The following is a 25,564-nucleotide window of genomic DNA, read 5'->3' as shown; positions in this document are numbered from 1 at the left end:
AGAAAATGTTGACTCTTGTTATATACCTGTGAAATCTATAATAAAAACAAAACAAAAAAAAAAAAGATAGAATAATGAAAAGGCTGATGAAGAAGCAGGAAAAGTGACATTTTAAATCCCAGTGCTTGTAATTGAAAATAAATGCTTTATTTCTCCATTACTATTGTGTCTAGCATTTTCCTCCTCAGACACAGAGAAGACCGCCCTCTTGTGTCCAAATAACAACATTACAGGAAAAGTAGAAAAAAAAAGTGCCACCAAAGGCTGATTATTCCTATTTATGTTCCAGAAAATGGACAAAGGGAGCCTATAAAACTTTTTAGAATACACAAAAAATAGAAAACAACATTCATTATTAAAATACAATACCTGATGGCATTTAATTACAGTTTGTTTTAGACAAAAAAAAAAACAGTAAAAACATGTAACTTTTAGGCTACGTTGCATCTCTGTCCACCTACTTGTTTCTTTCAAATATTACACAAATATTAAAAAGGTATACATAAACCTGTCTTTGTCTTCTGTGGGTATGAGACAGCCGGATGGACAACAGATCAAACTCTTAAAGAGGATTAGCGCTAGGCTATTAAGGCTGCGACATCCCCATAAGCACAAGGCTTGAACTTTTCAACTGTGTTTCGTCAAAGATTAATTTGAATATAAGTTTGGCTATTTTTTTTTAAAAATACATTTACATTTTGTGTTACAGGTAAGACATTTTTTCATACAAAATAAAGGTCTTTTATGCATGAATAAAAACAAAATACTAGTAGTGGTCTACATACATCATCAATAATGTTTTGTTTTTCTTCCTTGAATGGGAGTTAATCTACTTCAGTGAACTGTTGGGATGTTTCTATGTTCTATATCACAGGTGTCAAACATGTGGCCCGGGGGCCAAAACTGGTCCAATGCGGCCCATGGGATGAATTTGTGAAGTGCAAAATTTACACTGAAGTTTTTAACAATCAATGATGTTAAAATCATTTTAGGTCCTTTCAATCTAAAGTGGGTCAGACCAGTAAAATACTATCATAATAACCCATAAATAAAGAAAAACCGCAAATTTCTCTCTTTGTCTTAGTGTAAAAAAGGTAAAATTACACAAATATTTACATTTACAGACTAACCTTCAACAAAAAAAATGTGAACAACCTGAAATGTCTTAAGAGAAGTATGTGGAATTTTACCAACATTCTGCCTGTTCCTTTATGTTTTGTATATTTCTAGATCCACTGTGATCTGTAAGCAGTGATGTACATGCGTAAATAATAAACTACGGTGTAATATTCTTGAAAATTGCACTTTTTTTTCTTAAGAATTTTTAGGTTGTTCATATTTGATCATGTTATGTTCGAGTACAGTTCGTAGCTGTAAATATTTTCATTACGGGATTTTACTTTTCTCACTCAAAAATATAAGAAAAAACTTTGGAGTTGATATTATTTATAAGTTCTTATCCTATTATTTATATTATTTTACTGGTCCGGCCCACTTTATATCATATTAGTCTGCATGTGGCCCCTGAACTAAAATGAGTTTGACACCCCTATTTTATATCCTCAGACAAACAGCTGCTCGTCTTTCCCTGAGTGACTGCGTCTCAGCTTCAGGCCAGACAGTATCTTCTGGGCTGGGGAGGTCAGGGTGTGCTCAAAAGGAAGTGACTTTGGTGAATGACACAGAACTCGACTCTGTCTGTTATTGGACTGCCTTATGATCAGATCCGTTTCACACCCAGACGCTGTCTCCTGTGATGGCTCCTGTGATGGCTCCTGCGCAACATCACGGGGGCTTAGCGGGGCTTCCTCTTTATTTCCTGCTGCAATATTGGCCTGGTGTGGAAAGCAGGTGTTCTCACATGATGTATTAAAGTTCTGGGAGAGTCTCCGTGCTCCCGGTTCTGGAGATGAGCTTCGGCTGCTGTCTGCACTTCCTGGGTGACTCCTTGTGGTGGATGGAGGCTGTTTGGCTGCACGACCTGTGCTGGAGGGTCGGGGTCCTGGGTGGTGATGCCGGTGGTACTTCACAGGCTGTCTGTGGAAACGATAGTGTGGCTTCTGTGTCCCCAACACAGATTCTGGATCCCCAGAGTCTGGTTCACCCTGAGGGTCGTTAGATGCACCTCTCATAGCCAGGACTATGCCAGAGAAGGGGGGGGAGGGTAAGCATGTGAAAAGTAGCACAATCAAAGGTTAATGATTATTATGAGCTTGGCATTCCCTGCATACTTTTTACAAGTGGATTAAAACAATACAGAAACTAGACCTGAATGCAGTTCTCAATACTTTGACTGAATCTAAGGTTTGTTCAAACAAAGTCACTCTAGAACACAGGTGTCAAACATGCGGCCCGGGGGCCAAATCCGGCCCGCCAAAGGGTTTAATGTGGCCCCTTGGATGAATTTGTGAAATGCAAAAATTACACTGAAGATATTAACAATCAAGGATGTTAAAATCATTTTAGGTTTATTCAATCTAAAAATGGTCAGACCAGTAAAATACTATAATAATAATCTATAAATAATGAAAACTGTAAATTTTTCTCTTTGTTTTAGTGTAAAAAATTAAAATTACACAAATGATTACATTTACAGACTAGCCTTTTATAAAAAAAAAAAAAAAAAATGTGAATAACTTGAAATCTCTTAAGAGAAGTATGTGGAATTTTAATAATATTCTGCTTGCTATTTAATGTTTTGTGTATTTTTAGATCCACTGTGATGTCTAAATTGTGATGCATATGTATAAATGATAAATTAAGGCGTAATATTGTTAACATTGCACTTATTTTACTTAAGAATGTTCAGGTTGTTCATATTTGTTCATGTTAAGTTTGAGTACAATTCCTAGATGTAAACATTTTCATTACGGAATTTTACTTTTTTCACACAAAAGTTATTATTCTATTATTTATATTATTTTACTGGTCCACTTTAGATCATATTAGGCCTGAATGTGGCCCCTGAATTTAAACAAGTTTGACACCCCTGCGCTAGAAGGTCTACAGTGCAAACTTTACACCCTGCACGGATCTAAAAATGATTCAGTGTTAGCCTTTGTAATACATTTGTGGATATCTTCATGTGTTTTGTTGTGATTACATGTCTTAAAGCTGTATGCTGTTGTAACCACAGAGCAGGAGCATCTCAGAAATACAGCAGGAGTAAAGAAGGTAGAAGCAAAAAAAGAAATGAAGTCTCAGATTTACAGGAAAGCAACAAATACTTTGGAAATATTGCTCAAGAGAGGATTGAAAACAGAACATGTGTAGCAACACTCAACACCAACATTCCAAAGAAATCAGTTATCTTATTTTGGAGTTAAACAAGAGCTAAGTTGACTAAGTTTAACTCAACACCACTAGACAGTGTTACTGAAAAATGGAAGGAAGTCTTACCTCTAAAAATAACTAAAGGAAATGTGCTACAGAAAAGGGAACTACAGTAGACCCTTCATGTTCTCTGTGTCCTCAGTGTATGATGATACTGAATATGATACTGAATATCCACATGATCTCCAACATTATTAAGCACATTTATAACTTATTACAATAAGATGAATCTACACTATGTAAGTTTTACCACCTATTCTAGTCAGGAATCTCTCTATTGCTATGTCCCTCCTACCTGCTCTGTCACTGACTTCAGGGCTGAGTTGGTCCACTGCCTCATTGGATGAAGACTTGTCAGATATATAACCCTCGCTTGAATCTCTCTTGATTGTTCGATTCTGTTGAAATGGCATATGTTTTTTATGTCATTATTCAAAAACCATATCTAAACCTGTGATACAGCAGCACTGCAGTACGTACAGTAGGTATGTCTGCTGGTCAAAGTTATTTTGCACAGTCTAATGAAGTAGCACTTTTTTTTTTAAATGTTGTTTTTAGTAACTCAGTGTACATTCAGTGGATTAACCCTTTCATGCATACTGGTCACTACAATGGACAGTTCTCTTCTCTTATATATTCATGAGTTTTGTTGTTTTAGTTCCATATCAGCTGGCACAGTGGACGCTTATGCATCATCCCATAATACATTGTAATTCATACCATTACTGTAACTTTGTAACATGTGTTAAATCAGTTGCTAATTGTTATTAGCCTGTAATCAACAGTTTTCTTAATCAAAAAGGGTTTTTTTTGCATATTGTTTGCATGAAGTTAGTAATAACTGGTATAAGAGTATGTTAAAATGTGAGAAAACATCAGATTAGCTGCATGAAAAATGTTTTATTTCATAGTTTTCACGCAGTTTATCACTTTCTGATGATGGGTTTTAAATACGTGTTTTTTTGCTTCAAAAATTGGTGTCCAGCTGAGTGGACATTTTTGTAACTCCATGAAAAATAGGTTCATAAAAAAAATTTCAATTGCATTGTTTTTTTCATGCCTAAAGAGGAATAAAAACACTCAGGAAAAAAACTCAACTAAGGTTCTCATAATTCATGCATGAAAGGCTTAATCTTGATCTAGGTTATAACCAACAACAGCAAAACGTCCACATGATGAAAGCTGAGAGAAGAAAAGGAGAGAAAATCAGAGTCCAAGCAATAGAAAGAGCAGCAGAAACGCAGCAGCTGTGCAGTGTGTTAATCTTGACAGAGTAAACGTGAGGGGAAAGTTCCAGGCTCTAAGACTCTTAAAACAACATGTGAATTAATCAGGCAAAGTAGCTCAGGTAAAACACACAGTACTCTCTGTGAATGTCCAGTAACTACTACTGATCCTTTTGGATCTGATCTGAAACAGTAGTCAAATGATGAGTTGTTTAAAAAAAATGACAAACTAACACTTGATAGTGGTTAATGTGAGTATTATAAGGTCCTGCACAGTGGACCACAGAATTTATTTTTACACCAATGTACTTACCTCTAGTGAGTGTGGGCGGTCTCTTGATGGGGCTTCAAGCTCTGGGCAGGGGTACAATTCTTCCTCCACGGTACAGGTCGGTCTGGGAGGGGTATCTGGAAGGGGTGCAGTGGGGACTGGAGGAGGAGGCGTACTGGGTCTTCCCCGAAGGCCAAAAATCTTGTCATTGTGTGTGATGAGGAACTCAATGAGTACAGCCTGGTAGCTGGTCTCCAACAGGGCCAGCATTGACATATCTGTAGACACTAGAGGGCGCAATAGTGTTGGCCCAAACACAATACCCAAATTGCTGGGGGACATCTTGTTCTCGCAGTTCTCTGAAACTCTGTGAAGACATAGAGTAGGCAGAGTGAGAGAACAGCCAAAAGGGTGTGATATCAAAGCACAGGGGAAGTCCAAACTATGGCAGATAATAAAGTAAATCTACAGTGAGGGTTGGGTAAGAGGACTGTAACTAGGCTGTACACTCACTTTTGCAAATGACACATCATGTGTTGCAAAGTACTGTAGCAATATGGAGGGAGTTTCTGTAGAAGCTTTTGTAGGTTATGAACAACATCCATAATCTCATTAGTGTCTGGTAAGGACTCCCTTTCGCTCAGGTGTTGGATGGTTTTTCCCACGGCGATGAAATCATTGTACAGGTCGAACGTTAGTAAGGGTTCAGGAAGCTGGGACAGAAAAACACATAGAGATCAAAGTGCTACAAATTAAAATAAAAAAACTTCCATAAGGCCCCATATTAACATCAACAGTTACATATAAACATCCATATTAGTAGAAGACTAGCTGTTTTTAGTAATAAAGCACATAACCATATTCTAGAGCAGGGGTGTCAAACTCATTTTAGTTCAGGGGCCACAATCTGCTAAATTTGATCTGAAGTGGGCCGAACCAGTAAAATAATAACATAATAATATATAAATAATGTCAACTCCAAAATTTTCTATATGTTTCAGAGTGAAAAAAGTAAAATTAAACAATGAAAAATGTTTACATCTACAAACTATCCATTCAAACAATGTGAATAACATGAACAAACTGAAAAAATAAGTGTAATTTTAACAATATTCCGCTTCAGTTTATCATTTACACATGTACATTTTATCTTACAAATCACAATGGATCTACAAATACACAAAACATTTAATATCAGGCAGAATATTGTTAAAATTGTACTTACTTCTCTTAAAACATTTTAGGTTGTTCATATTTGTTCAGGTTATTCACATTTTTTTTGTGAAATTATACTTTGTTTTAGTGTAAATACATGAAAATATTTACATTTACAAAGAGAAAAATTTGGTGTTGTGAATATTTATAGATTATTATGAGAGTATTTTACTGGTATGATCCACTGGAGAATGAATTGGTCTGAATGTGGAACCTGAACTAAAAGGATTGTTAATATCTTAGTGTATTTTTTGCATTTCACAACTTCATCCCAAGGACCAGACTGGACCCTTTGGCAGGCCGGATTTGGTCCCCGGGCCGCATGTTTGACACCTGTGTTCTAGAATAACTCAATAACTTCCTTATTACTGCTTATTTATTGTCAGTAAGGAAGTAGTTGTGCATGAAACATCATCTTAATATGCTTGGTCAGTATGGGTTTTATAAAAATCCTGCAAGAATAGCATTTTTTTGTCTTACAAGCAATTCATAAATATGGTCTATGTAATAAAACTTAACAGTAGAAGTGTAAAAACGGTCCAAATAAGAAGATATCAGTTAGGTCCTTTTAACTAAAACATGTGTTCCTTTCTCAGAAATAATCCACTAGTACTTAAAAAGTAGTCCCTTACTTACAATCATAATTAGGATATTACTGAAGGACAATTTTTAGTTAATGACAACAAGTGTAGTATATGGCCGTGCAGAATAAAATGACCAATAAAGAGCCAATATACTATAAATATGCACGCTAATAATCTGGTTATTGATGAATTTGCCCCCGTTTGAAATTCTTTCAGCAGAGACACGTACCTCTTTAAAGAAGTGCTTAAGGATAGATGTGATGTCATGTGGTGAGAGGTCAGAGAGGTCCACCTGCTCCTTTTGCATCTCAAAGGCCTGGCAGAGCTTCTGAACACGAGGTTTGGACCCGCTGACTCGATACACCCCCTCAAAGAGAAACACAAGCAGAAAACAGTCGTTAAATGACCGTTAATGCTTGGTAGTAGTTTAAGATTTATTCACAGAGATAGTAGGTGGTACCTGGACTGAAAGAGCACGACTCTCAATCTCAGATGTACAGAGTAGAACCACAAAGGGCACTTCATCCAGCCTGTCACGTGGCATCATAGACAGGTCGACTCCAAACACAGTGCCCCTCCCGTGTTCACATTCTAGCTGACACACTTCCATACACTTACGATGCAATGCCAGGCCACACTGAAGAGGAGACAGAAACAGAGCAGAGGATGTGGACAGTCAAACTCAGCATCATTCATACTCTACTTATGTTACTTTTTTTTATTCCAACTTTATTGAAAATATACATGTATATCCTCCTGAGACCCAGGAAAGGAAAAGATTTGGCTTTTTTCTTTTTTTTCTTTTTTTTTTTACATTAAATAATTGTCTTGATTGGAAACAACATGATGCAAAAAATTTTTCAGATAGATTTTATTTTGTTTTTTATGGAATGTCCTTTGCAGTTTTTTTTTTTTTTTTTTTTTTGTATAAATAAAGCTGTAAAACTCTTGTCCCCTACAGAGGACAAAAATGCCTTGCTGGGTCTCAGGAGATTAAAAAATAGAGAGAAATTTGGAATGAACATCAAGATGTCAAAAAAGATAAATCATCCAAACAAACAGATTAACATAACAAACAGGCTTAGAGACACAAAGATGAAAAGACAAATAATAAGAATAACTTCAAATATAAAGATCAATAAAAAAAATAATAAATCAGTGAGTAAATTCATTCCAATTTAAAAAATTGAGTGTTTGTGCTTTTTTTGTTAAATATAAATTCAAGTGATTTAATATATTTATCGAATTAAATCAAAATACTTGAAAATTTGGGCGTGTTTTGGTATATTTACTTTCATGTATGTGAAATTTCTCTATTTATGTTACTATTTCTGTTTATCATTATATATTTTCAGAGTGTTTGTGCTTTTTCTTGTTAAATATAAATTCCAGTGGTTTAATATACTTATTGAATTTAATCAAAAAGACCTAAAATTTTGTGCGTGTTTTGGTATACTTACTATTATGTATGTGAAATTTCTCTATTTATGTTACTATTTCTGTTTATTTGTCTGATGTAGCGTCATACCTCTTCACACTCAACCCCGTTAACAACAATGTAATTGTCACACTGCTTGCATCGGACCATCTTGCTCTTCATCTTCCGGAGTCGGTGTGAGAGTGCAGCCCGTGAAAGGGAGCGTGGTTTGCATGGCTGGCCATCAATGTATTCTAATGGAGAGACAGAAGACAAACAGAAGGCTTATGATCACACACTGTAAGACCGGATAAGTTCAGTTTACTTAAAAAATGGGAGTAAACCGGTTGCCTTAAAAAATGTAAGTAATGAGTAATGAAAACTTGAGTGTATTAAACTTCAATGCTTGATTTGAATGGAATTGCTATTTTAAGTACAACACACTAAATGCCAAGTTAATTTAACTTAAAATTTGTTGCACTGTCAATTGCTTTGTATAATCATTAGACTTAATATCATGAGTTCATTGTACTCAATTTGCAGTTGAATCATCTTAAAATCTTATGCAATATAAATTCTTCTGTATAACTATTCAACTGATACAAGTATATTGTAACACGGATGGAAATTTAACAGGAAGTCCAGTTGATGTATTTTACCAGTACATGAAGTTCTTTTAAATTGGCAAGGCATAGAGATTTGCATGAAATAATGACAATTAGTGATGAACAGTAAAGCCATTGTTCAGCCTTTGGCTCTCACACATGGTGCAGCTCTATGAAAATACAAAAACAAACACAAAAAGGCCAATAAACATTGCCATACACACATTAAGTCAAAATTAGCACTAACACCACAACCCCACTGAACCCCTGTACATAAAAATAACACATTTTCAACAGCATGCCCAATACCCACAATGCAATGTGGAGATAAAAAGGTGTGGTCATGACTAAAACTTAGTGATTTAAATCCATTCTACTTAAACTTTTTTGGACTTTCGACTATGTTTACAAATTAGTAGAATATACTTAACATTTTATAGTTATGTAACAAAACTTAAATCATTTAAGTACATTGTAATTAAAGCATTTTAGTGAATACAAAGTCCAGGCTTACAGTGCAGGGGGCAGCTGGTGTAAGAAATGTGAGTTCTTGTGAGCATAAACAGGAAAAACAAACCTGATTCTGATGCCATGTCCCGGTCATCCAGATCATCTGAAGACACGGTTAAAGTGGATGAACTTTTGGGCAGCCTCCTGTTAGTGTGAGCTTCAGTTATGCCATCCCATGAAACAAGGATTTAACAGAAAGAAAGTAAAAAAAAATTAGAACCAGCAGTGCATTTCTGTGATTCAAATTTATAAAAAGCTAAAATATAAAAATAAAGTTTGTTTACCAGGACTCGACAGAGATTCCAAGCTGCCTCCTATGCTGTCATTGTCACTATATCCTGTTTTATTCTCTGAGGTACACCAAAACACATTATAAAAACTCAAATATGACTGAAAGATGGGAACACAATAATAATGTTGAATTCATGAGAAGTACTCACTGCCGTCAGTGGGACGTCGACATGGGCTCTCATCTGTCAGAGGTAAAGAGTCATGCATGTTGCTGGGAGTGTTGCTGGTTTTTCGTTTGTTCCTTTAAAATGTAAAAGGATTAAAACTGTAGTTAATTAATACAGGTTAATGGCCAAATAGAGGAAGAAAAAGTCTGTTAATCCAGCTTTACTACGTAGTCTTAGTACTGATTAATGGTTGAGGTCAATGGGCGTCACTGATGGACAGCCCACTACTTTTTGATTCATAACTATTGAACCAGACAACTTTAAGACAAATATTACACATAATTGGAAAAGTCTAAATGCCATCTTAAACATACTCAAACAGCAAAATTTAGTTTAAAATATTTTTAAATTAAAAAATATCAAAACCTACAGCGTCATAGATGGACAAAAAATTAACGTCTATTTTTTGCAAGAATTACAAAGTTCTCAAAAGTGAAGTTCCTATGACATTTTCTTCCTAAAATGTATTCAGTGTATCCCTAAACCCTTGTGTGGTGTTAAGACTTTTGTTATTCAGCCAGTGTTTGTGGGTCTGGTGGACCCGCTGCGTTTGTGGGTTTTTAATTCAACGTAATCAAACAATTTTATATTAAAATACTCAACAGACGTTAACTTCATCCCAATTACAAGCAACATAAAAAGCATCTATGTTTAATATTTGCCTTTTGCCTTTGCTAGATCACATTTATGAATTAAAATGCTACTTATTTTTAGTTTATTTTTTAAATGAAATGTAATATAATCAAGATATGAGAGGAAAAAAATTCATTAAAAAAATAATTACTCATCATTTTGTCTTTTGATAAGAAAAGACCCAAATACCATACAAGGGTTAAATACTGTATTTTACAACCTAATAATTGATAAGAGAAAAAAAATATTTTATCATACCTAAATAGCAAGAGTTTTGAAAAATGGCAGTGTGACGAATGGACAACAAAAGTAAATATCAAATTAAACATTTTTTATTTTAATTATCAATACATTATACATTAAAAAAAATATATTTACAACATACAAATAATATTAACATTTTATTCAAATGTATTTTGCACAGATATATGCAATTATTCATTTTTAAATGCTGTGTGTTTAGAATATGACCTAAATAATATAATAGTCAGTTATCAATGTATTTGGAATACATTTAGTTCATTTGTTAGAATTTATAAAATGAACCCAGAATGACAGCAGAAAACTTTGTCACTTTCCAAACATTCACACTCATAAAACTCAATTTTTTTTCCTCAAATGTTTTCTCAATTCAAAATACATTTTCCTGAAAATATAAGTAATTACCTACCCCAAAAATCTAAGTTTGGTGTAGATTATTGTCATCTCATTTTTTGGACCAGATATTAACCTTCCCTTGACTTCACCCTAATGCAGATTTTCCAAAGCTATTTCTGACCAAAAATTGACTTAATGATCTCCTTTGAATAAAACAGGATACAAATTAAGAGATTTTTTGTGTTTGTTTTGTCGTACCCTTTGGCTTGACAGACATACTCCTGGAAGACGAAGGTTTGGAGAGGCTGCTCTAGGCGACGTTTGCTGAGGATGTAGAGCAGATAGGGTTCCCCAGGCTCCAGGGACCGACATGTCAGCTCCAGGTTGTGGTAGCCGAGGGGGACTGGCTCTGTCTGCTGCCGCTGGAAGTAAAACATGTTGACTGTGGTCTGATGTAGAGAAGAGATATGAAGGGAGAAAAGAAGACATCATTATAGTGTGTTCATTGAGCACGTACAGCAGGGGTATCAAACTCAGTTTTTTTCAGGGGCCATATTTAGCCCAATTTGATCTCAAGCGGGCCAGACCAGTAAAATAATGACTTAATGACCTATAAATAATGACAAATCCAAGTTTTTCTTTTTGTTTTAGTACTAAAAAAACAAATTAAATTATGAAAAAATTTACATTTTACAAAAAAGATGTGAATAACCTGAAAAAAACAGAAAATTCATTTGAAAAATTAGTGCAATTTTAACAATATTATGCCTTGACTTATTATTTATACATGTACATTACACACAATGTTACATAAACATTTGGTAACAGGCAGAATATTGTTAAAATTTTGGAGTTTGGAACTAAAATTTGAACAATTTCTACAATATTCCATCTCTTATTATTAACACAACTACAGATCACAGTGGATTCATAAATGCACAAAACATTTAGTAACAGGCAGAATATTGTTAAAATTACACATTTCGGGTTGTTCATCTTTGTTTTTATTTATGTATTTATTTGCATTTTAATGTGAAAGAATAGTTTTGTAAATGTAAATATTTTCACAGTGTAATGTTATTTTTTTTTCACTTAAATTTTTTCCACATAATTTTTCACAAAGAAAATTTGTAGTTGTCATTATTTATGGGTTATTGTGTTGTTATTTTTTGTGGAGATCACAGTGGTCTGTATGTGGAACCTGAACCAAAAGGATTTTGACAACCTGGACTGTTCAGGTTAAGTTTTGCACTTTCATCCTGCAGGCCGGAATGGAACCTTTGGTGGGCCAAAACTGGCCCCCGGGCCACATGCTTGACACCTGTGATGTACAGTATAAATACCCAGACTGCTAATATCTTTGCCTCCACACATCTTGCTTACAGACAGCTGCACTCACATCCTGCCCAGATGTATTTTGCGGTAAACCCCAATTTAATACCAACCTCCTTAAGCACAGTGTCCCCCTGACAGATGAGCTTGCGAATGTGAGAAATAATTCTCTCTTTGACCTTCACTAACTCATCCTGGTGGAGCTTGGCCTCGTATACACACTGTCTGTACAGAAGCTCTGCCTCTGTCACCTGGAAGAGATTAAGAGAAGACCACAAGACTGTTAAACAAATACAAGCCTTTATACGTTTTTGTTAAGATGAAAACACACTGACTATACTAATAATATTAAAAGTGGCTGTATTTGATTTATTTTGCATGTTGGTGTTTCAAGCAACCACAGGGCAATGCATTATAGGCTATGGTTCATTAAAAAAAAAAATCACAGGAAAATAAATAAATAAATAAAGGCTGTTAAGAGTCATGTTACTTAAAAACAGGTACTTCCTTGCACATTGGTGTCAGAATCCTCCATCCTTCTACACAGATTTTTACATTACGGTAACATTTTACATTACAATAGAATTAAGAAGTGGCTTTGTTGAGTTTCATTATTTTCCTTTGTTTATTTTGATCCTTCATACACATAATCTCTATTCCAAATGACCCTGTTCTGTGTCATGTTCATTATCCAATTTACTTTTTGTGCTGCTGTCATGCAATTTTCCTGCCTGCATCCATGGTAACAGAAAGCACCCAAATTTTAGTATCTGTTGCCATTATCACATAAAAACCCAAACAGACACCAGCAACCAAAACTACTGATCTAAACTGTTTAATACCTATTGATCCATTAATCCTTTCAATACATGTAAATAATTGGTGTAAAATGCAGTTTGTCATCTTTTCATGGTCATCAGATATGACCTATTTGGATGTTCAGAGGCTCCATAGTTACCAGGGAAACACCATCATCTTCTACAACACTGATTTGCCAGTAAAACCCAAGGAGTTGGATCAATGACAGTGGATGGAGACACTGGGTTTATGGTCAATTAATGATATATTTTACCGAAAATGTCACTTTATCTTCAGTTTTCTCTGTTTTTGACATAATAATCCTCAACTTTAACCCATAAAGACCCAGACAGCCACTGACAACCAAAACCATCTACTAATGTAAACTGTTTAATACCTGTTGATCCACTAATCTTATCAATGCGTGTAAATAATTGGTGTAAAATGTAGTTTGTCATCTTTTCATTGTCATCAGATATGGCCCAATACTTCAGAGGCTCTGTAGTAAACGTGGAAATACTGTTATCTTCCACAACATTAATTCACCAATAAAACCCATGGAATCTGACAAATGACAATGGACGGAGACACTTGTTTTGACATTCAGTTAATGAAATATTTTGCTAAAAAACGTCACTTTTTCTACAGTTTTCTTTGTTTTGATATCATAACCTTTGAATTTACTCTGAGATTTTATGAACATCTACACAATTAGTAAGTTAAACATAGGAAAATACATGGTTTATACTGAAAAAACTCAAAATAAAAAGGATAATATTACAATAAACCACTTAAGAAAGGTTAAATATACAGAAAAATTCATTTGGGAAGTGACACAAAAGTAACACTGGGTCTTTATGGGTTAATCTGAACTTTTATGAACAGCTACATGATCAGTGAATCAAATATAGGAAAATATCTGATTTCCACTGAAAAACCGCAATCTGTAGAGAATAATGGTAGAATAAATGGTGATAAATCACTTAAGAAAAGTTAAATATAGATTTAAAAAAAATAATTTGGGACTGCTACAAACTGGGTCTTTACGGGTTAAGAGCATGATTTGCAGTACACTATAAATGACACTGCAGAATATGAAATGATATAAATGTTTCTATTGGGACAGGTTATATATTGCTATATTATCATATTTGCTGCATATCTGCACATTGTAGTATATGATAGAGATATTCACCTTAGTCTGAGCTTCATCCTTGGATTTCCTCCTCTTATCCAGTGTTTTGGTGCCTGCTGTATCATCCACAGCTTTAGCAGTGATAGCTTTAGCTTTTTCTAGCTCATCACAGCGCTGGTAATACTGCTGCCGAGCCTTTTTAAGAGCTGTTACCGCATCATTCTGTACATGCAAGAAAGACAAAAAGGTGAGGAAAAAAAGGTGGTTTTGTAACTAATACCAAAATGTTCTGAATCATCTTACTTTTGAACAGATTGGCTTTGACAGTGCAATAAACTGAACTCAACTTCAGTTATAAACAAGATTTCTAATTCCTTTACCATCCTTCTCTGTTCTCTTGCCCACTGCTCCTTAAACTCTCGGCGCCACTTGTCAATCTCATTTCTCTTGGCAGCCAAAGCCTGTGGGACAGTAATGCTGGATTAAACACAAAGCTACAATACACAAATCAGATTTAATATGGGTGTGAGATTTGTGTATGTGTGTATGTACTTGGTAACAGCGATTTTGTAGCGTTTCTGAAGTTTTCTTGGAGGTCAAACTGTTCTTGATGTCTTGCTCTAGGGCCATGGTGTAGATGTACTGCAGAGGCATCATGTCCTGCAAAGACCAACACATCAATAAGTCACACTTTTGTTGTTAATATACTTATGAGAAGTAAAATGTAACACACAGCTAACCCATTATATTAACATGCATGGGGGATTGTATCAAATGTGTGCTGTTTTTTGGTACTTTTCATTTCATTTATTGCTTATTTTGAGCATTTACAGAATACATGCAAGTTCAAAATTCCAAAATCATTCATTTACACCTGAAAAGGAGTGGGAAGAAGAAAAACTTATTTAATCCAACCCTCATTCTCATCATCAAATAACTTAACACTAGAAGCACTCAGAGAGCGCAGACCTCCGCCAAGGCCGATCAGTGGCCCCCCGTGGCCCCCCCACCCCCGATCACCACCAAAATTTAATCATTTGTCCCTTGTGCCAGTATCAACATTTCCTGAAATTTTCATCCAAATCTGTCCATAACTTCTTGAGTTATCTTGCACACAGACAGACAAACAGACAGACAAACCAACACCGACAAAAACATAACCTCCTTGGCAGAGGTAATAATAACATTTTAAATACTCACTCCTGAACAAAATAGTCCTATACAAATTAAAATAAACTCATTCAGCAGTATTTACATCATATAACAAAAATGTGTGTGAAAAATACAAAGTACATTCCTGGTGGTGTTACCACGGGTAACAGTTAACTATCAACTTACATTATAATAATTACACACCAACAATTGTAAGACATGAAATAAACAAGGTCATACCTGCTGTGCCACATTGGCTTTTGCTCCTTCAGCTGCTTTTATGACATTTTTTGCAAATTCTTGTTCTGTCATTAAAAAAAATCAAATTAGTTTTCAAGACAAGGCAGACGCACCATCATGGAAAATGAACAGACAGCAATATTACAACTGATAATTAATTAGAGTGTAGCATTCAATAAGGCTGCCTGGATAGTGATTAATCCCATTTCTGCTGCAATATGAACGTGCATGCTAAACACATTGCAAAAGACTGCCTGAAATGAAATTGATAATAAAAAATATTTTGTGTGTGTGTGTGTGTGTGTGTGGGGGGGGGGGGGGGGGGGGGGGGGGGGGGTTAAGACTTTTGTGGAGTAGTAGAAGGAAAATGGAAATGCTGGGTAAAGAGTGAAGAGATGACACGGCAAAAGGGCTATTTGGCCCATCAGATGAAACCTCAACTTCCTGTCTGCTACTGCCACCCTGAATTTGATGGTAAATATAAGGTTGGTTTGGTTATTTATTACATATGATATTGTCATCTTTGATAATGTTTTTGCATATTGCAGATCGTCCTAATTTCATGCAGGTCCATTGTAACGCATGCATCTGCTTTGACACTATAAAATTATCACTACAGAAAATATGACAAATTAACCCATTAAGACCCAAACAGCCAAAATCACCTACCAATCTGAAATATTTAATAACTTTCGATCCAATAATCCTATCAATACATGTAAACAAAATGCATTTTTTCATCTTTTCATGGTCATCAGATATGACCTATTTGGACATTCAGAGGCTCTGTAGTTACCATGGGAACACTGTTATCTTCTACAACACTGATTCACCAGTGAAACCCATGTGGTTTGATAAATGACAGTGTAAAGAGACACTTGTTTTATGTTGAGTTAATGATATATTTTCAGATAAAGTCACTTTTTCTTCAGTTTTCTCTATTTCTGACCTAATTACCCTCAACTTAAATCGGAGGTTTTATGAATATCTACATGGTAAGTAAATTAAATATAGGAAAATAACTGATATTTACTTTAAAAAATGCAAAATGCAAAGGGCAATATCATAATACATGTTGATAAAACACTTAAAAACAACAGGTTAAATAGGGAAGAGAGGTGATGGACACGCACATCTAGAAAATGAAAGATGTGCAGGATCCCAAAAAATTTGATGAAAAAAATAAAGGAAGGTCCACACAACCCAAAGAATTTATTGACCAACGTGATGTTTCGGGCCGAGGCCCTTCATCAGACATCAGACAGACTTCATCAGTCTGATGAAGGGCCTCGGCCCGAAAGGTCACGAATAAATGGTTTGGGAGCTCACTGGTTGTGCGGATCTTCCTTTATTTTTTCAAGGTTAAATAGAGAGAAATATTAATTTTTATAAGTGTGACAAAAGTAGCACTGGGTCTTTGTAGGTTAATATATAAAGTGATTGCTCTTTTTGCATTGTTGGTCCCAAACTGGCATTATTGCACAGCTGATTTGACCACATAATACAACTCCTACACAGATGAGCTGGAAGTCTCTCCTAGCATTCTCTATTTTGAGGTTTGCCAACAGACTTGAATGCTTGGCATCCCAGTCTGCGCACTGGGCACCTGTGCAGGCTGATACCAGAATAATCACTGTCTATGTACTCCAAAGGCACCCATCTCCTCTCTTACCCCGTCCTAGCCTGCTAATCTGCCCTCTAATCCTTTCTCTGTGTGAGCAGTGTGTAGCTCACAGATGCCCACACTGAGTGAAATAATACAGTCATGGCAACTTTGAATCAACCCTTTTAACACTCTTGTAGCACTGGTCAGGACCGGTAATTATCGTCTGTAAATCCATTTTGAAAAGAAAAGGATAGATGGATATATTTACACATTGTACACACTGCCTTTAATTTTGCTTTTGAAACTACTTTGTATTCACACTGTTGGCTTCAAAGATGCGTCACAGATATGGGAGTAGTTTGCATAATAAGCCGTTGTTGTCTTTTTCAGCCTCATATGCACTTACCCAAGCATATCCTTTTCTCCATCCAGGCCAGAAGGTCTTTTGCATAGCGGCACCACATCTTGGCATACTGAAGCGCAGTCTCCACTCCATCCTCACAGCGACAGAGGGCCAGGTCTGCTTCCTGGGCTGAGAGGGAGTACATCAGCATCACTGTCAGTTCTGAGCACTGGGAATACAGTCTAGCCAAGGATCACACTGTGTCCACTGGGATGCACTCCACAGACTGTCTCTTCTGGAGAACTCAAACAGTCTCCAGCCTTAATGAAAAACATTTACTTTGGCTGGAAAAAGACAGAAATTCCCCCACTTCATAGGCCTTATCACATACAAATGGATGATCAATAGTCAAATGTCATGTAAAAAAGTATACACAAACCCAACACAGGAAACAAAGTCTTCATACGGCAAGTCATAGCTGATCCTCAGATTGATGAATCCGTGGTTTCCAGTAAGTCTGAGCACATCGAACTTATTTCAAACATCTAAACAAAATGGATGTTACAGTACTGGCTTTGGTCCTCTTTGATTTGTCGTCAAAAGTTCTTTATTCGATCCAAAGTCTAAACAGAAAGAGTAGGTTTTCTATGGACCAAAGACAAACAGCTTTAGCTCAATAACTTCCCTCCTCTCACTCTTCCTCTCTCTGCCTGGCCCCTCCCTCTTACACCTGTTCACTTCTAGCTTTGCTGTCAGTCCCCAGCAGTATCCAGTGAGCAGATACAACCATGTCACAGCTCTACTGTGGTCAAACAGGCAGGGTGTTGATATGACAATGACTGACGTTCTTCCTCTGTACAGGGTGGATGATGTATGTGTAACAATCACGCGGTTTCTCAAATGTTTGCCACACGACTTTCTCTTTTCCTCTTTCTGTTTGTACTCCACTTCCAGGACAACTTTTGAAAACTAATCTTCCAGTTAAATTCTCTCCAAAAATAAAAAAAAAATTAAAAAAATATTAGAGCAAGAGCACTTCTCAAGAATTTCTTCTAAAAGTCAGCTGTGTGCTTCCAAGGAACCAGCTATGTTTAGCTGTATAAGCTCATAGTGCCAGAGAAACTGTAATGACCTCCCTCTGAAAATACTCAGACATGCACGTTATTCTTCTCAGTTCCTTTACATGAAAGCCAAGTCCAGTTGGAGTGGTAGAGCAAATCCAGCCAAGGTGATTTTCTCTTGTTGTAAGCAAAATCCAAAAGAACACTTGAATAGAATGACAAGACTGTGGTCATGTTGTGTACCAGGCTGACCTCTCCTAGCCTTTTCACTCTGTAATTTGCCTCAGAAATCAGTGTCGTAGCAGCTTCTGTGCCGCCCCGCAGCCATGGCTTCAAGAACTGCCATTGGGGATTATCCTAGGCTGGTCCAGATTGCACGGTGACAGGCTTTAGAGTGCACTGAGCGAGGTTTACCTCCTGGTGTGTGACAGCGTGAGGTTAGTTGGGTGGGGGTTAATAGGCTAATTTCTATTGAATCCCAACCAACAGAAACACACGAAACCAAATTGCTGAAGAGAATATGCTGTTTGTTTACCTGGTTTTCAATTGCATGGGTTCAATTACACACTTAGTCACATCACAGGAGTCTCTTTTTCCCTTTATTCCTTCTCTGTTCATTAAATACTCCTATGTGTGTCTGTAAATCCTAATCTCTGACCGTGCACTCTAACCTGTAATTTGAGTCAGACTGAGGTTAAAGTAATTGGCAGTCATTACCTGTTTGGACTGTGATTAAGTCAAAGTTTCAAAAGCGGATCATATGCTTTTCTCCTCTGTGTGTCCTCTATATTCACAACCTCATACCCTGGGTAACATTCATGTCCGCTCTTTCTCTTTCCCCTCATGTCTGAGGTAAAAACTGAGAGCAGCTGTGTCCAACCTTAATCCTGCGCTCTTATCCTAATCTTGTTACAACGGGGCAATTACAATTGACAGCTAATTATAAAATAAAACAGAGACCAAAGACAACAATTCACTGAATACCAAAGACATTCATGGAACATGGGGTTAAAGGAGTTACTTTAACCCTTTCATGCATACTGCTCACTACAGTGGTCACTACATTCAAAGCACCTCTGTTGTACTTTCATGGGTTTTGTTGTTTTAGTTGCAGATCAGCCAACACAGTGGACACTTATACATCATCCTATACACTGTGATTCGTATCATTACTGTAACTTTGCTGTTCTTGGTAAACCTGATCTGCACTAACATGTTTGAGTGTAAATCAATTCCTTGTTATTGTTATTAGATTGTAATTAACAGTTTTTTTTTTTAACAAACTTTTTTTTCCCCATATTATCTCCATAAAGTGAGTAATAACTAATATTAGAGTATGTTAAAATGTGAAAAAACATCAGATTAGCAGCATTAAAAAATGTATTTCAGTTTTCACACGATATATCAGTAAATATATGTTTCTTTGCTTCAGAAATGAAATGCGTGGTGTCCAGCTGAGTGGATATTTTTGCAATTCCATGAAAAATAGGTTAATACAAAAAATTTCAATTGCAGTGTTTTTTAATGCCTAGAGGAATAAAAACACTCAGGAAAAAAAAAAAAATCTTGATTAAGGGTCTCATAATTCATGCATGAAAGGGTTAAATCTATAAATCATTGACTGGTGGTAAAGCACAGAGCAGCACATATGAATGTGTGTGTTTTCAGTGCCTTATAATTGATATCAAATGGAAATACAACAATGCATACACGTGAGCGCACAAGAATCCAGGATTCAATTACATGTACATAAACATCACTCTATTCATACCTGATGTGTTTCCATCTGCTTCAATGGCATCAGTGCGAATCTGTGGACATGATGATTCTTCACTCTGTTGGAAGAAAAGAAAGACTCTTATTTTAATGATAACAGCACTAATGATAATAATAATAATAATAATAATAATAATAATAAGAAGAAGAAGAAGAAGAAGAAGAAGAAGAAGAAGAATCAAACCAAAATGCTGTTATTTACAGAAAAAAACAAGTTTCTGGCATTATTTTGTAATTTGCTTAAACATCACACATTTTGCTTTAATTAATTCAAATAACTAGACATTGATCCCTTACAGATTCATCATTTTGCTCTGGGAGCTCTGCACTTCCTGCAGATTGTGAGTCATTATCCGCCAGCAGATCCTCCCCTGGACTGAACCAAAAAATATAGTCAAAAACAATACAGAAGGCCTTGTCGACAAACATGCTATATAAGAAATCGTAGCACATACTACAGATGTTTTTTCACTTGTGTCACACATAAATTCCTAAGGCCACATTAAGTCAAGTAGGTATTTACTGTGAACATTTTAGCTGCACTACTTTGCCTTTCTTTACAGCTTCAGTCATTGTATTGATGTAGAGCACAGGTGTCAAACATGCGGCCCAGGGACCAAATCTGGCCCACCAAAGGTTCCATTCCGGCCCATGGGATGAAAGTGCAAAAATTAACCTGAACAGTCGAGGCTGTCAAAATCATTTTGGTTCAGGTTCCACATACAGACCAATGTGATCTCAAGTAAAAATAACAACACAATAACCCATAAGTAATAACAACTACAAATTTTCTTTGTGAAAAATTATGTGGAAAAAAATTTAAGTGAAAAAAATAACATTACACTGTGAAAATTTTTACATTTACAAAACTATTCTTTCATAATAAAATGCAAATAAATACATAAATAAAAACAAAGATGAACAACCTGAAATGCGCAATTTTAACAATAGTCTGCCTGTTACTAAATGTTTTGTGCATTTATGGAACCACTGTGATCTGTAGTTGTGTTGATAATAAGAGATGTAATATTGTAGTAATAGTTCAAATTTTGGTTCCAAACTCCAAAATTTTAACAATATTCTGCCTGTTACCAAATGTTTATGTAACATTGTGTGTAATGCACATATATAAATAATAAGTCAAGGCATAATATTGTTAAAATTGCACTAATTTTTCAAAAGAAATTTCATTTTTTTCAGGTTATCCACATCTTGTTTGTAAAATGTAAATATTTTCCTAATATAATTGGGGGTTGTTTGTACTAAAACAAAAAGAAAAACTTGGAGTTGTTATTATTTATAGGTTATTAAGTCATTATTTTACTGGTCTGGCCCGCTTGAGATCAAATTGGGCTAAATATGGCCTTCTGAACCAAAATGAGTTTGACACCCCTGATGCAGAGTGTACACTGATGAAGCAGTCTTAGAGGTTATCATAAAACAAATGTTGGTTGATTGAATTCAAGTTGATTCATTTTGGCCCCAGGTGAACATTCTGCCTCAGAGCTTCATCCTGTATGGTTTCCTATGATCCACTTGGGTGCTCATGGAGAACTATCACTGAATGAAACCTTACTAATAACCATTACTTTTCCATGACCATATAAAGACCTGAGCAGTCCAAGAGACAAGAGAAACACACAGTTTTACAATGACTTAATATTTGATACTTACGAACAGATTAAAGTTAATTCCAAATTGTCAAACTCCCTGAAGATCTCACTGTATCGCTTAGTTTCAGACTTGCGTTGCACTTTCTTCACATCTGAAATGAGAGAGGAATAGTTAAGTCATGGCATCTACAGTTTACAGAACACCTCCACAACTATAAAATCATGATGTGTGATGCCCACAACCCACACAGACAGAGTGGCACTATTACAGAAAGACCACTTCTTCCTTTTCAGTAAATAGAAATATACCAATTTATGTTCCAGCTTTACAGTTCATCTGAGTAAAAAAAAGTTTCCTGAGTCTTAGTGTTAATACAACATATTAAAAAAATCTTGTTTTTGATAATGAATGACGCCTGTTACTGGTAAAGTACAGCAATAATGAACCTTATTTTCCCTCCGCACTGCATTTGCTTTACATAAAGGATTTGCAAAAGAGCAACCTGTATATGATACATTTTGATACCAAAAGTTGACCTATTGTACACCTACAGTTTAACTTCAGCGTCACCTCAGGTTAAAAATGGCTGAATTACAACAGATGCAACAAATGTGACAGAAGCAATCTCTCTCTGCTCTCTCTTTCTCTCTCTCTCCATTTTGGTCAACCACATCCTGCTTGCAATTTGTGTCACGTCCCATAATCAGCACGAAGTCCTTGTTTTTCACACCAGTAGTGTTTCACCATAAGAGTAAGAACTGCAGATAAAAGGTTTACAATCGTAAAACATGAAATTTTATGGTCACAATCTAGTCAGTCAGAGAAATTAAATTATTTTGTTACGTAATACTTTTCCAACAATAACCTAAGAACCAAAGCAGTATATGGGCATCTTGTACAATTTTCTGGCTAAATGTGAGGTCTTAATGTTGTTTTCTGCTCTGCGGTTTTTGCAGAAATGCAACATAAGCATACTCTAATAATGAAAACACAGAAGTTACACAAAAAGACAGAACAGAACTGTGTCATAAGGGAGGAGGGGTTCAGGAAGTTCACCAATCATGCTTTGTCTCTGGAAGATGCAGCAAAGCACCACAAAAACCATGACAGACGTAGTACAGAAAATTCAGGCCAACTTAAAGTATATAACAATACAACAGGTACAATTATGATACACGCATTTAGCCACGATTTCTGTTTCAGGATGGGGCTACAGCTGTGTCACCACATTTCCAAACAGCACAAACAACTATAGTAACAAAAACACACATAGCAAAATGACTTAGGATCAGAAAACTTTAATTCACACATAAACTTAATTGGTTTAATGTAATTTAAAAGAAATGAAACAACACTTCCTCAAATTTATCCTAAAAAATTGCAATTCTTTCTCGTGCTCACCTGTGTCTTGAGGGGTATCCTTGTTTGACCCTTGATCTTCTTCCATTTTTACAGTATTGGTGTGACAGAAAGACCCTACCAACCCCACTCGCACATTATCTCTCTTCTGGGGGCTACACAACAACACACACTAGACAACGGTGTATTTGTGCTGACAGATTATCTGCACTTCACTGTGTACTCTTGACACTGTTCCAGTAAATTAATAGTGTGTGTCTGTAAACCGTTGCTTTGTGCTCTCAAATTGGTCTTCCTCTGTCAAAATGAAGGTTGGCTAGTGTTTTCACCAATATGGGAAGAGGAAGTGCATCTTGATGTCAGTATAGGCCCCACCTACGCTATCACACCATGCATAGTGAGAATGAGCCATGTGTTTAAACCGCCTTGTCTTTGTGAAATAAGGTTCTTGACCTCAGTTGCATGCTGTGAATAAAACATTTGGCAACAAAACTGTGACAGACTGCAAATTTCTAACACTGACACTAGCACTTATTGATGCAAAATAACACTTTACTCCTGTGAGCTACATCATAATAAATATTTGAGCAAGAAATCGAAGTAATTTAAACCAATGAAGTCACACTCAGGTACTTGGATTTTTGTGTGCACATGATGAAACACACATTCAGGATCCTTTCATTGGTTGTATTTTACAATTTTGTCATGCTTTACAGTAGATGCTGAATGTCAGTAAAATGATGACCCCTTGAGGATCAAATAAATAAGACAAGTGCAAAGCGTGTCAGTGTTAACACATTTTCCAGGTATACACTACCAGTCAAAAGTTTGGACTCACCTGCTTTTACTTTATTTTCACAACTATTTACATTGTAGATCAGTGGTTCCCAACCTTTTTTGGCTCGTGACCCCATTTTAACATTACAAATTTCTGGCGACCCCAGACATTCAAAACAGAGAAATTTTTTTGCTAAAATTAATTTGTTTTTTAATCATGTAAAAGCTGGCTATACTATGTTGCAAATAAACATTAATTTTAGTCTATATAATGTATATTATTATGGACGGAGGCAGAAAAGCCAGGTGTAGATTACTGCACAAAGTGAGAATTTTATTTTCCTTGGTCAGGATATGTACAGTCAGTCCAGCTTGTAGTGCAAGGCTGACAATTAATACTGAACAAAAAAGAACTCCAACTATGAATTATGAAAGAGCTGCAGCATCTGAAACCAACCACAATGAACATTTGAAAGATAAACAGTACCACAGTGCTTCAGCTTCAGCTTCACAGTTTGTCATGTCTTTTATGGATTGGGATTGTCTCTGTAAACCCACTATATATTTTTGATTAGTTGTTTTTGTTTTTTTTCTTTAAATCAATTACTAGAAATTTCAGGTGACCCCATTTGAATTCTAGGCGACCCCATGTGGGGTCCCGACCCCAAGGTTGAAAAACACTGTTGTACATTCTCACTGAAGGCATCAAAACTATGAATTAACTCATATGGAATTATGTAGTTTAAAAAAGTGTGACATAACTCAAAGCATGTTTTATATTTTAGAGTCTTCAAACTAGCCACATTTGGCTTTTATTACTGCTTTGCACATTCTTGGCATTCTCTCGATGAGCCTCATGAGGTAGAGACCTGAAATGTTTTCCAAAAGTCTTGAAGGAGTTCCTGGTGATGCTGAGCACTTGTTAGCCATCTGCGGTCCAAACATTTGACTGGCAGTGTACTAGGTGTGCTGGAAAGTGATGGGTTAGGTGTGTATTATTTGGGGAGATCTGCTGCAGATCACACTTGACATCATATAAATAACATTACATTGGTAGTTTTAATTGTAAAGTGCAAATGTATTAAAAATATGATTGGTGTGCATAAATGAGCCCGATATCTTGTCAAGATCCTCCTGGCGGCTGCGAAGAAGGCCATAACAAAGAACTGGCTTAAGACTGATGCTCCGTCTTCCAAACAATGGCTTTCAATCATAGATGATATACTTGTCATGGAACACCTTACATATAAACTGAAGTTGAAAGAAAGTCTCTTTACAGCCTGTTCTCCCTCTTGCCCTCAGGTAAAAGGTACCGTAGCCTGAGGTCCAGGACTGCACGGTTCTGTGAGAGCTTCTTCCCAACTGCCATTAGACTTTTAAATACATCTCTGTAATAAGGCAACACAGTTCCTCCTCTCAGGTTTAGTCTTTTAGTGCAATTATAGTTTTATATGCAATTATTTTAACATTTCTCTTTTTATTACTTGTTATATTTATATTTATATTGTGGTTTTAATCTATT

At 35.9% G+C, this 25,564-nt stretch overlaps 1 protein-coding gene across 1 annotated transcript; it reads right to left on the bottom strand.

Moving 5' to 3' along the window:
* Positions 1-248: 248 nt before the first annotated feature.
* Positions 249-23,576, bottom strand: gmip (GEM interacting protein). The gene is made up of 22 exons (XM_030141503.1): positions 23,308-23,576; positions 21,967-22,057; positions 20,590-20,668; positions 20,288-20,351; positions 17,519-17,644; positions 15,507-15,571; positions 14,667-14,774; positions 14,495-14,575; positions 14,175-14,336; positions 12,295-12,432; positions 11,108-11,298; positions 9,602-9,693; positions 9,446-9,511; positions 9,229-9,324; positions 8,158-8,300; positions 7,090-7,266; positions 6,859-6,996; positions 5,344-5,543; positions 4,873-5,197; positions 3,629-3,731; positions 1,561-2,140; positions 249-864 (listed from the first exon to the last, which is right to left on the bottom strand). Exons 1-21 carry the CDS (start codon positions 23,351-23,353, stop codon positions 1,563-1,565), a joined length of 3,069 nt encoding a protein of 1,022 aa, XP_029997363.1. The 5' UTR covers positions 23,354-23,576; the 3' UTR covers positions 249-864; positions 1,561-1,562.
* Positions 23,577-25,564: the final 1,988 nt, after the last annotated feature.

This window comes from Sphaeramia orbicularis, chromosome 8 (assembly GCF_902148855.1).
Source record: "Sphaeramia orbicularis chromosome 8, fSphaOr1.1, whole genome shotgun sequence".
Lineage (NCBI taxonomy): Eukaryota > Metazoa > Chordata > Actinopteri > Kurtiformes > Apogonidae > Sphaeramia > Sphaeramia orbicularis.
This window is presented reverse-complemented; position numbering and strand designations above follow the sequence as displayed.